Here is a 13,474-nt window from a genome sequence, read left to right as displayed (position 1 = left end):
ATAGGTTCACACCTGTAATCCCAACATTTTAGGAGGCTGAGGTGGGAGGATGACCTGACCTTAGGAATTCAACACCAACCTGGGCAACAAAGTGGAACCTCGTCTCTACAAAAATAAATAAATAAATAAAAATTTAAAAATTAGCTGTGTGTGGTGGTGCATGTCTGTGGTCCCAGTTACCTGGGAAGCTGAGGCAGGAAGATCACTTGAGTCCAGGAGGCTGAGACTTGCAGTGAGCTATGATCACACTACTGCACTCCAACCTGGGTAACGATGCAAAAACCTGTCTCAAAAAAAATCACTAAAAATATAACTACTATATGATCCAGCAATACCACTGCTAGGCATACAACCGAAAGAAAGTAAATCAGTATATTGAAGAGATGTCTGCACTCCCATGCTTACACAATAGCCAAGATTTGGAGGCAAACTAAATGTCCATCAACACATGAACGTATAAAGAAAATGTGGTAAATATACACAATAGAGTGCTATTCAGCCATAAAAAAGAATGAAATCCTGTCATTTCCAACAACATGGATGGAACTGAAGAACATTACATTAAATGAAATAAGCCAGGCATAGCAAAATAATTTTGCATGTTCTCATTTGTGGGAGCTAAAAATTAAAACGATTAAACTCACAGAGATAGAGAATAGAATGATGGTTACCAGAGGCTGAGAAGGGTGCGGGTGGGGGGAGGGGGGTGGGAATTTGAGGGGGGTTGAAGGGGGAGAAGAGTGGATGGTTAATGTATACAAAAATATAATTACAGGCTGGGCACCATGGCTCACACCTGTAATCCCAGCACTTTGGGAGGCTGAGGTGGGCAGATCACTAGGTCAGGAGTTCAAGAGCAGCCTGACCAACTTGGTGAAACCCCGTCTCTATTAAAATACAGAAATTAAGGCCGGGCACGGTGGCTCAAGCCTGTAATCCCAGCACTTTGGGAGGCCGAGGCGGGTGGATCACGAGGTCAAGAGATCGAGACCATCCTGGTCAACATGGTGAAACCCCGTCTCTACTAAAAATACAAAAAATTAGCTGGGCATGGTGGCGCGTGCCTGTAATCCCAGCTACTCAGGAGGCTGAGGCAGGAGAACTGCCTGAACCCAGGAGGCAGAGGTTGCGGTGAGCCGAGATCGGGCCATTGCACTCCAGCCTGGGTAACAAGAGCGAAACTCTGTCTCAAAAAAAAAAAAAAAAAAAAAATACAGAAATTAGCCAGGCATGGTGCCGCACACCTGTAATCCCAGCTACTCAGGAGGCTGAGACAGAAGAATTGCTTGAACCTGGAAGGTGGATGGAACCAAGATGGCGCCACTGCACTCCAGCCTGGGTGATAGAGCAAGGCTCCGTCTCAAAAAAAAAAAAAAAAAAAAAAAAAAAAAAATATATATATATATATATATATATATATATATATATATATAGTTAGAAAGAATAAATAAGAGGAGAGAGATCCAAGATGGCTGATCACTAGCAGCTCGGGATTGTGGCTCCCAGTGAAAGCGCAAAGAACGAGAGGACACCATACCTTCACATGAATTCTTGTTGCTCACGCACCAGGAGATTCCCAGCGGAGGAGCCGCACGGGTCGCCAGCGCTACTCTTGTGACCGGCGAGGCGGTTTTGCCGGCACCTTGGTCGGTTCTTGGTGCAGAGTCAGAAAAGCACCATCAATCTTAACGCCGCTGATTTAGTTGGTGCAGTGGGTTGCTCAGATTTCGGCGCTGAGAATCAGTAAGTCGGACGTCCACTCGGAAACCCAATTACAAAGACGGTAAATACAAAGACCACAGATGGATAAATTTATAACGAAGGGAAGAAAACAGCCAAGAAAGGCTGAGAATACCCAAGATCAGAACGCCTCTCCCTCAGCAGGGGATCATAGTTCCTCATCAGCAACGGAACAAGGCTTGATGGAGAACGAGTGTGTTCCAATTACAGAAGCAGGCTTCAAAATGTGGATAATGAGAAACTTCTGTGAATTAAAAGAACTTGTTTTAAACCAATCTAAAGAAACTAAGAACTTTGAAAAAAGATTTGACGAAATGTTAACAAGAATACACAATTTAGAGAGGAATATAAGTGAACTGATGGAGCTGAAAAACACAATACGAGAACTTCGTGAAGTATGCACAAGTTTTAACAGCCGAATTGATCACGCAGAAGAAAGGATATCAGAGGTCGAAGACCAACTCAATGAAATAAAACAAGAAGACAAGATTAGAGAAAATAGGATAAAAAGGAACGAGCAAAGTCTCCAAGAAATATGGGACTATGTAAAAAGACCTAATCTACGCTTGATAGGTGTACCTGAATGTGATGAAGAGAATGAATCCAAGCTGGAAAATATGCTTCAGGACATTATTCAGGAAAATTTTCCCAACCTAGTAAGGCAGGATAATATTCAACTCCAGGTAATTCAGAGAACACCACAAAGATATTCCTCAAGAAGAGCAGCTCCAAGGCACATAATCTTCAGATTCACCATGGTTGAAATGAAGGAGAAAATACTAAGGGCAGCCAGAGAGAAAGGTCAGGTTACCCACAAAGGGAAGCCTATCAGACTTAACAGCAGATCTCTCAGCAGAAACCCTACAAGCCAGAAGAGAGTGGGGACCAATATTTAATATCCTTAAAGAAAAGAACTTTCAACCCAGAATTTCACATCCAGCCAAACTAAGCTTCACAAGTGAAGGAAAAATAAAGTTTTTTGTGAATAAGCAAGCACTCAGAGATTTCATCACCACCAGGCCTGCTTTACAAGAGCTTCTGAAAGAACCACTACACATATGAAAGGAACAAACAGTATCAGCCTTTCTAAAAAAATTATCAAAAAGAGCATCAATATAATGAAGAATTTACATCAACTAATGGGCAAAATAGCCAGCTAATATTAAATGGCAGTATTAAACTCACATATATTATTATTAATTCTAAATTTAAATTGACTAAATCCCCCAATCCAAAGACAGACAGGCAATTTGAATAAAAAACTAAAACCCATCAGTATGCTGCATCTAGACCCATCTCACATTCAAGGATACACAAAGACTCAAAACAAGGGATGGAGAAGGATTTACCAACCAAACAGAAAGTTAAAATAAATAAATAAAAAGCAGAAGTTACAATTAAGCAACAAAGATCAAAAGAAGCAAAGAAGGACATTATATAATGATAAAAGGATCAATGCAACAACAAGAAGAGCTAAAGATCCTAAATATATACGCACCCAATACAGGAATACGTAGATCAGTACCACATCATATCAACTTAGAAGTTTAAACGAAATGTTGGTTGGCTCCTTGTTTGTTATTCTCTTCCCTCATTTTCTTTTATATCTCCATTATTAAGGACAATTACAGGCATACCCATATTTAGATTACATTCTAGCCCGGGCAATAAAGCAATACCCCCATCCTCTCTCCCTCTTCCTCTTTCTCTTTCTTCCTCTTCTTTATTCTTTTTCTTATTTAAAAAAAAAAAAGAAAGAAAGAAAAAGAAAAGAAAAGAAATTTATCTTCTCACAAAAAAAATATAAATAAATAAATAAAATAAAATAAAATCCTATATTATATAATTTTAGAGTAGGGAAATGTTCCTAAAAGTTATTTAATTCATTTCTTTCATCTTATAACAGTTAAAATTAAAATGTCAGAAATTTTATATGCAGTAAATGATTAACCTGTGTCTATCAAAAAGTCTGTAATCATCAGCATTTAGTTTCAAAAGCAATTAGCATGATTGGTTCTCAAAACTTTGTGTTTGTATTATACCAGAGGTTTCATGTTAGTGAATATCAATTTGTAATGAAACTCCTGAATCAATTAAAAGACACATCCACACAATACTAAGCAAGTCAGTAACAATGAAAATACAAGAGAGAGGCAATACTAATTGAACATTTACTATAAGCAAGGTACTGTTCTCCATGTTTATAAGATTAGTTCATGAAATTTTCACAACCACCTGAAAAAAAAAAAAAAAAAGAAAGTGGGAAGAACCCCGGGCTAGCATGGAATGTGTGGGCTTGTCTTTCTCAGACAATTTCCTGTTAACATGGTTTACTTTGTACTCTTCTTTAGAAGCAGACAGAACTTGTTACTCACATACATTAACTATGTGTATATTTAAAGCTGTAGGCCATTGAGGCATCAGGAACTGTCCAAGCCAGGGACAGATTTGGATTGAGTGCTGGCGGGAAGTTGCTCCAGAAAAAAAAAAAAGAAAGAATAAATAAGACCTAGTATTTAATAGCACAGGAGGGTGGTTACAGTCAACAATAATTTATTGTACATTTTCAAATAACTAGAAGTACAGCTGAAATGTTTGTAACACAAAGAAATGACAAATGCTTGAGGTAAAGGATACCCCATTTACCCTGATGTGATCATTATGCATCATATGCCTGTATCAAAATATCTCATATAGCCCATAAATATATACACCTACTATGTAATCATACAAAATAAAAATAAAATAAAACATTTTTTAAAAGAGAGATAGATGAGTAAGAAAAATAGGAGGAGACAAGGGTGCCAAAGATACAGCTATATACCTCTTCTGCCTTTTAAATTTGGCCATGTATAAATATGTTTACTTTTTTAAAAAACAGTCTTAGGGATTGAAATAAAATAGATACTAAGGCCCTCCCTCCATCAAGAGGCCTCTATCCCTAATACTCCAATCTTTCCAACAATTGCTCTCCAGTCTACTCTTCTGCACTTCTGCTAGAGATAGATTGCATTTCTTATTGCCAAATGAACTCCATGGCCCATTCCCTAGTTTCTGCATGAGCTGGTAAGTTTCTCTCCCACCAGGAACAGTCCTTTTGCCCATGGCCTGCACTTTTAAACTTAACTTCAACTACCCAGGATCCCTCTCTGATGACCACGATCCTCACTATGATTTCTCTTTTCTGAAATGGAATGTTTGTGGCCAGAGCCTTGCAAATGAGTATGTAAGTCTATTTGTACTGATTGTTGGCTCCTGCTTTGTATGAATTAGTCTTGTCTTTGAAACTACATTTTTAAACATCTTGTGAGCAGAAAGCCAATGTGGCTCAAATGTCTTTGTACCCTCAACACCCCCCGGCTTTGGATCAAGCACATACTGGGTGCTTAGCACATCTGCTGGGTAGACTTGATACTGAGGAAGGACCAAATAGCCTCTTCAGAGACTTGGAGCCCAAGGGTTTCTTGGCTTGAGACCACCATTACCAGAGCAAGACTCTTCCAAGGAAATTCAGAAATACTGAGATATTGGAGGCATATCACAGTATCTACAGAAGCTAAGCAGGTAAATCAATCATCTGGCTATAGAAGTAATGAGTCCTGAAGCTGAATTGGAAAACACATACCATTCCCTGCCTAAAAATTTACAAAATCCAGATTTGAGAAAATAACAAACAAACGAACAAAATCTCCTCAGGCAAACAGCATACGTCCAACCACAAACAGCAACTAGTCACTTGGGACCCACAGTCAGAAGTGGCCGCTAACCCATCTCTGCAGGCCTTCATCTCCCTGAGCATTAATGTGCCTCCATGGAAGGCAGCATTTACAGTCTCTCCCTACCCATCTGCAAGACTGGATTGATACAGCCACCTTGGCCTTTCCCTACTACCCTACCACATCAGCCACGGTCCCCTTCCTGCACCTCTGTTACCAATCACCCATTGCCTGAAACATCAAAGCTCTTCATTTCCAAGCCATAACCAGACTCCACCCTCCCTAAATTCATGTGTACTTCTCAGGTATATTTCCAAAACAAATGGGAGAGTTAGTGTTAGTGGAGGTTCCTCTGGCCTAACCACTCCTTCTCATAAGGTGCCCTGTGTGCCAAAGCACTCAGTTTTCTGAGGATGGGTGACCATACAGTTGTGAAGGAGAGAGCTGAGCCATCAGGCTGGTACAGGGAGTGGAGAGTGAAGACAGACTAAGAAATAGACACTGCTTATGGCACCTTCAGTCCCAGGCTCAAAACACCCTCATCTACAGACCGAATCACCACATAAGCTTCCCTACTACATGTGCCTTATGAAACAGGAGGGCTTTGTGATGCAGTCTGGTGGCCTAGTTCCATCCTCTGTGAGGTGGACATGACAAGGCCTAGCACTGGGAGTCATTAGGCACCAGAACCCTGAATGCCGAGATACAGGGATGGCTGATCTCATGCGAATGAGGTTTAGACCATGTTGAGCCCTACTTTTGTTCTGTGGGATGTTGGATATCCCTTATATATCTATGGCTCCATCCTCATCATTATTCTACTTATCTGGCAAGTGAAAAGGAGCCACCATGAATTGCGTATGGAAGCTAAAAGGAGCTGCTGCCGGGTAGGGCAACACTGTGATTCCAACTGAACTAATTAAGCCTCAGATAAGAAGCTTATAAGTTCTAGGTGTCCCTCCTCATAATCCCTGCTGCACAATTTTTATAGCATATCTTCAGCTAAATTTGTGTAATACTTTTCTTCTCAGAGACCATATTCCTTACCAGGCCCTTCCCACAACATACTCAGAAAATTTCTGTCAAGAACCTCTCTATTTGGCTTGAGTTGAGAACTAGATAACATGGAGTCTATCTTGCTGGATCTTGGAAGATCTCTCAATATGGGGGATTTTTCTGGTTGGTGGGCTTCCTAAGCAGAAGCCCTGTGGTTGTTAGAACTACTTACCTTTGCCGGGCGCGGTGGCTCAAGCCTGTAATCCCAGCACTTTGGGAGGCTGAGGCGGGTGGATCACGAGGTCAAGAGACCATCCTGGTCAACATGGTGAAACCCCATCTCTACTAAAAATACAAAAAATTATCTGGGCACGGTGGCGCATGACTGTAATCCCAGCTACTCAGGAGGCTGAGGCAGGAGAATTGCCTGAACCCAGAAGGCGGAGGTTGCGGTGAGCTGAGATCGCGCCATTGCACTCCAGCCTGGGTAACAAGAGCAAAACTCTGTCTCAAAAAAAAAAAAAAAATAACTACTTACCTTTTTGTCAGTTCTGTTTTCCTCCTGTGTCATCCTCAATATCCAACAGGACTTCTCTGGGAATCAGATGGGAGGTATAGAGTTTAGAAAAGCCTCCAAGTGAATCAGAAACAAGCAGAGAAGGAAACGGAATAAAAAGGTGGAAGAGGCAAAGGAAATCCAGGAGACTGTATAAAATACAGATAGATATATAGAAAGGGAATGGAAAATATATGTATGTTTTACCTTATTTTGGACATGAAAAAGAAAATGGTGTTCCAGTTTCACATTCTAATGTTTTTGTCTCTTAAGCATCACCAAAAAGTCAGGCAAAGGGCTAGAGATGGAGCATCAACAGGTAAAGTCCTAATCTTTCCTCTGACTCCCTTCCACTGAGGGTGAGTTTCCCATGAATCTTGTCCCTCTATAACCCCTGGAGCCATGAGCCAAGTGCTCTGACACTGAATACTTCAATTCCCCAGACTGAAACTTCCATGGGTGGGAAATCATAACTTGGGAATGTTCCAAAATTGTGTACCTCAATGCCCTGGAAATCAAGAATTAAGAAAGTAGAGCTGATGTTCTTAACTGCATAATTTACTAGTTTTATGACCCTTTGGAAGTAATTTCATCTCTCATTCTTATCCATAAAATGAGCAAAACACTGACAATTCTGACTCATTGTGGTTGTAAAAATCAAATGAAATTAGATATGGGACATCATGTTACAGTGATGCTGTTCTTAGACATGCCTTAGAGTACTGACTTCTCAGGATTGTAGTCTTTTCTTGATGAGAGTCAAAGGCCTTACTATTCAGCTTCCTATAGGATGCCTATGAAATTATCCCAGGCCATATAACACTGTCTCCTCATTCCTCAGCTAGGAGACATTCCCAGGAAGAAGCTGAGAAGCCACAGAAGCTGCTCTCTGTCATTAAAAGGTGATCTATTGCTCTTTGCAGTCTATCAACAACCAGCCCAGCCTATGATGATTTCTTGGCTTGGCCTGGGGCAGGACTGAGAAGGATAATGGCTAGGAGGGAGACATACACAGTGGAAGTATGGACACTGGTTGAGAGGGTTTCCAGGGAAGAGTGCTCAGGGTTTCTGGGTTCAGATGTCTCAGGAGGGATGAGCCACCCAGTTCAGCTCTGTGCTAGGTTAAGAGCAGTTCTACAATTCAGGTTTTTACTAGGGCATAATTCATAAAATATATTACATGGAACTGCACTCAGCCATGAGATAAGTTACCCAGTTAATAGAATGGGTTTTGAATAAAGAAGTCACCCTTGTCTTATTCTCTTTACAGCTATACCCTTTCAAGGGAAAATAGCTGACTCTGGATAGACTCTGCTGACGTGACCTCCTCCGGTTCAGTCTTTAGGGAAGCCAGTGCTTAGGACACTCCTTAGACAGAAATCTATCATTTTATCCACTCCTTAAGAGCTCTAGAGAACAAGATTTGTTCCCAAGAGATGCTGGGTATAAATTAGGAGTACCAAATACCCTAGAATGCAGAAATCCCATGAGGACCTCATTTCCCATAGCTTGGAAATACTGAATATAGGCTTTGGGTTTCTTAGCCCCAAATGAGACTAGTCTGGGTTCTAACTGGTGATGTTCTTGGTGATACCCCATCAGCTAACTGCCTGGCTCCATTCTCCTAGCTCAGCTTTAGAAAAGGTCAATAGAGAATTGACCCCAGCTCCCAGCCCTCTCTGAGGGCCATGCCCTCCCACGGGTTGTCTGAAGCCTTGCCCAACAAGCTCCAGAACGTCAGCCCAGCCTACCACACCTTGCCAAATGGCATTTTCTTAGGAAGAAAAGTAGAGAGGTAGACAACAAGAGAGTACAGGCCCCACGATTTTCAGGACTGGCAAAGGAGAGTGTCAGCTCCAGCCCACACTCTTCCGAGAAGAAGGATGTCACTCCATCATTAATTTTGACACATTCCCTTTCCTAGCCAGGGCTGGCTTCCTCCGGAGGGAAGTGTGCGGCGAATCCTGTGTGCAGATCCCTGCTGCCAAATCTGCAATTCTGTGGCTCTGGAGATTCAGCAATTACTGGCGGATGAGAACAACCAGGTCTCCCTGACTTTATCAGGGCCATTGCAGGGCTCCTCTTGCCTAGAGATGCTGTCTGTTTCTAGCATGTCTTTAGATCAGAGTCTGGAGTTTTGTTCCCGGCACACCAGAGAGCTTTCACTGGCATCTGTAACCCCAACACTGTCACAATTAACGGATCAGAAATGTTTAACCCAGTCAGCTGCCCAGTCATCAGGTACAAACAGCATCCAAGATTACTTGGCTGATCACCTTCGGCTAGGGCAGGAATTTCAAGTGCAAGATGTGCTCCGGGGCCCAAATGTGATGGTTTCTTCAAGGCTTGAGGACTCAGGGACTCCACTGAACCAGGAAGAGACGATGCACAGCAACCCCAGCCATGTCCAGGGGAACCAAGGCCAGCATCACTTGAATTCCCAGGTCTCCTTGTTGTCCCTGAACCCAGAAACCCTGAATCCGACGCATCCAATGGCCTTGCATATGGTCCTTGCTGCCCACCTGCCATTCCTCAGTCCTGAAGTCCTGAGGCTTCTTGAGGTACATGTTAAAAAATGGATGCATTTCCAGAGGTGGGGGCTCCCCAGACGTGTGGAGGAGTCCCTAAGGCAGCTTATGCCAAACCCACCATTGTATTACCAGCCTGGAAATGACCAGCCACTTTCTTTCAACCTGAATAATACTTCTCAGTTCTCTCTTCACAGATATGAGATCATTTCCCACCAGACCTGGTGTTCATGTATGGCTGGCCAGCCCATGCAGACCTTCTGGGTTTCTGAATGGACTGTTATGAACCCAGAGCAAAGACACCACTGTGAGCAAAGCCCAAACCCTGTGGCTCTAGCCTTGCCCTCTTCAGCCCTTAACGCCCTAAGGTGCCCCCATCCACTGTCTGGGGGACAGAATAATGACTCAGGGAGTGATCTGCAGCAGAAATGCAGCCAGCTATTCTGTGGGCTCCCTTCTCTGCACAGTGAGTCCCTGAATACAGAACCAAAGGAGGAGCCCACTTTCATGGGCTCTCAAGGCCTCTCAAAGAATGAAAATGTCCCCAAGCCCTCCTTGAAGGATCCTTTTCTCTTCAACAAGCTCTCCTTCCCCCATCTATTGCCTAAAAGGCCACCCCAGTCAGCCCCACCCTCTTCTCCACTTTTCCCAAATTGGGTTTCTCCATCTGACCATCAACGAGCTCAGATCAATGTCCCATTTCTGACTCTGGCCGAGCGTGAAGCCTTGGAGTGGCACCTGCTACAGAGGCAGCTCCAGCTTCAGTGGGGCTTGCCAGCTGTCCTGCAGAGGTCTCAGCACACCCAGTGCCCCATGCAGCATGAGCCCTGTGGCAAAGCTCAGTCTCCTGAGACCATGACAACTTCCCAGCCAGGAAAGACCATCTCAGTCCTCACCAGGGAACTACTCTTCCCGGAGCATGCCCGGAACCTGCTGGAATTCCACATCCAGAAACAGTTGATTCACCATCGCTGGGGCCTGCCTCAGAAGATCCGGCAGTCCATCCAGTTGCTCCTTACATCCACTGTCCAGCAGACTTTGTCCTGCAGCAGCACAGCCCTGGCCAATGTGAGCATCCCCCAGCCTGCAGCACTAGAGGCCAACGGGGCTTGTGATGTGGCCCCATCACCCATTGTGGCCCCAGTGTCCATCCCCACACCACACTTGTTAACCCAGGTCAAGGCAATACTGCAGAACCACATTGACTCCAAATGTGGACAGATCCACCAGGGCAAGATCCCTGCCTGTGTACACAGGTCCTGGGACTGCAGAATCTCTGAGGGCCTGGCAGTGGCTCCTTTTCCCTGCATTCCAGAAAGCCAGCTCCTGGAACTGCAGACAGCAAGTGACCCTGACCTACATCACAAAGTTACGCCCTTGATGCCAATGGCCCTTGATCAGCAGCAACAGGACTTACCATGTACTGCCACTGAACACCCTAAGCTGCTCCGAGTCTTGTCCGTGGAAGCCATTGAGAAACTGGAGACAACTTTACGGCACAAGTATCTGGCCTTCCTGTCGGGGCTGCCTGCTCTGTATTATGTGGTGCTCTCCAGGGCCCTGACCCCGCCAGTCACTAGCCAATCTGTCATCACGGAGATGGTGCCCGGGCCTATGGAGATCCCAGCAGGGCCTCCGACTCAGATGATTTCATTTGAAGATCATTGTATAAGTCTTGGGCTATGCCCTCAAGACAACAACAAGACTTGTACAGAAGTTGCAGAAGAGTTTCAGCCTGCAGTGCCAGTGAAAGGAACAATGGAGACGCTGCCTCTAGAAAGCCAGACACATCCAGCTAGCCCCCACTCACTCCAGACACATATCTTGACCAAACTAAACTTCCACCTGAGAAAAAAGGTCCTAGAGATACAATTGGGAATTCCCATAAGAGCAAGGGAGTCCAGGGAACAAAGTGCTACAGTTCCTGAGAACGTATTCACACAGGAGTCTCTTGAAAGTCTAAACCACCAAGGGGAGACATTGTTCCAGGAACTTCCCATCCCACCAGACACTCCTGCCCCCAATCCAGAACGGGTCCACCTTAAAGAACAGCCGGCCAATGAGTGGAAGGCAGTGCAGCAGAACAAAAAGCAATCTAATTCCAAAGCAGTACCCCAAAGTTCTGCCCACTGGGTCTCCAAGATCTCACAACCCAGTGGGGACATGACAGAGGCCCACGTGCTTTGTGTTCAGGTGGAGGCCAATGTGAACAACCCCAATCTGGAGGAACCCTGGGGCCCTGAGCCTCAAAGCCCTAGCAAGAGCAACGTCCCAGCCCATATCCCCATGTTAGCAGGAAAGAGAGAGGACCCAGAAGAAACCAAAGCAGCCAGGAACCATAGAGAAGGGGATACAGGGTTTGGGCTCTCCTCAACCAGAGAAGAAAGACCCCCTGCTGAAGAACAGAGGCCAGGAGGGATGCTTCCAAACAAGACACCCCGAGGCTCCTGTCGATGGAGCCATAGCTTTCATCATGCAGATCCCTGTCAACACAGCCTCCAGCATCACTCTCAGCTTAAGCTCCCACAGCTATCTACAGGAGTCCCTGGGGGCGAAGAATCCGAAAATGACCTGCAAGACCGTCAAACCGAGATAAACGCCATCTTTGAACTAGCGAGGATTCCTGAGAATGCCCAGACTGTGGTGCCCCAGGCTTCACAGGGTCAGCCTTTCCTAAGCCTACCAACTCAGAGTAAGCCTTTGCAGGGCCAAACTTTGCAAGGCCAGGTTTTGCATGGGCAGGTGATGCCACCCCATACTCACAAGAGGCCCAGCCTTCCAGAGTCTAGCTTGAGAAATAAAATTAAATCTTTTCTGCAGTGTATCAACCCCAAGATGAAAGGCAAAGGGCATGAAGACTCCATGTACTCAGCTGCTTCAAAAGTGGCCAAAACCAGAAAAGAAAATATTGCAAAGAGCCCAGCTCCAGCCAAGAACACTGTGGGGAGAAGTAAGACAGAGAAGCCACCAAGGCACTCCAAGGCCCAATCTCGTCCTGCTGAGAAGTTGGTGGGCCGAGCTTTCTTGGATGGTCCCCAGTCCCTAGAAAATAAGCTCCGGCTACACTCCAGACAACCTAGCTCTGCCTCAGCCTCGGGCCAGCCCCGCCATTGCCCTTGGCACTGTCCTCAAGTGGCTTGTGTCACCCAACCAGGGCACCTACCCTAGCTCCTGACCCTCAGTTCAGACAGAAACATTGGTCTGCTCAAGGAGAAGATGCAGAGCCATGAAAAAGAGTTTGCGGGCTCCCCACTGCTGCATCCCTCCAGAGGACCAGTATTGTCATTTCCTTAAATAAATGAGCAGGTGGGACAGGGCGCCACCGGAAATACACTCTATATGTCTCAGCAATACGTTGTCTGTCTCCTCCTTGTCTCCACTGTATTGTCATAAGGGAAGGTGTGAGTCAGACTAAAAAGTCCTTCCTGTCTAGGGAAGGAGCTTTAACTTACATTTCAGGTGGGTCACCATTCCACATCAAAGAAGAAAAGCCCTTGTCTGGAGTGCATGAAGTTAAAGGTCATGCTTGATTTATGAACATTTAGCATCCACTCCACCAGAATATTTTCCACTGTCTCATAACTCCAGGGCCTTGGAGAGTGGCCCATGCATAGTAAGACCTTACATTAGTTGAATCCAAAGTCAGGGCTGTGCAGGCAAAGTATTGATGACTGCAATGGGGCTATGAGGTGTGTGGTAGTGCCATGGGAGGAAGTAATCAGCTGGTGAGGAGGAAGCCACAAAAAAAAATTACTTTGATTCAAGACCAGCCTGGCCAACATGGAGAAACCCCATCTCTATTAAGAATATTAAATTAGCCAGGTGTGATGGCATGTGCCTGTAATCCCAGCTACTTGGGAGGCCAAGGCAGGAGAATCGCTTGAACCCGGGAGGCAGAGGTTGCAGTGAACCAAGATCATGCAATTGCACTCCAGCCT

General features: G+C 44.8%; 1 protein-coding gene across 1 annotated transcript; it reads left to right on the top strand.

Annotated features, from left to right (window-relative positions):
- The first annotated feature begins 6,199 nt into the window (after nucleotides 1-6,199).
- Nucleotides 6,200-12,704, top strand: LOC101034203 (protein SPATA31F1-like). Its single transcript, XM_003943823.4, has 4 exons — nucleotides 6,200-6,343; nucleotides 7,282-7,327; nucleotides 7,850-7,910; nucleotides 8,933-12,704. The coding sequence occupies exons 1-4, from the start codon at nucleotides 6,200-6,202 to the stop codon at nucleotides 12,702-12,704; spliced, it is 4,023 nt and encodes a 1,340-aa protein (XP_003943872.2).
- The last annotated feature ends 770 nt before the right edge of the window (nucleotides 12,705-13,474 follow it).

The sequence above is a fragment of the Saimiri boliviensis genome, chromosome 2 (genome assembly GCF_048565385.1).
Source record: "Saimiri boliviensis isolate mSaiBol1 chromosome 2, mSaiBol1.pri, whole genome shotgun sequence".
Classification (NCBI taxonomy): domain Eukaryota; kingdom Metazoa; phylum Chordata; class Mammalia; order Primates; family Cebidae; genus Saimiri; species Saimiri boliviensis.
The sequence above is the reverse complement of the archived record's forward strand: the minus strand, read 5'-3'. Positions and strand labels throughout refer to the sequence as shown.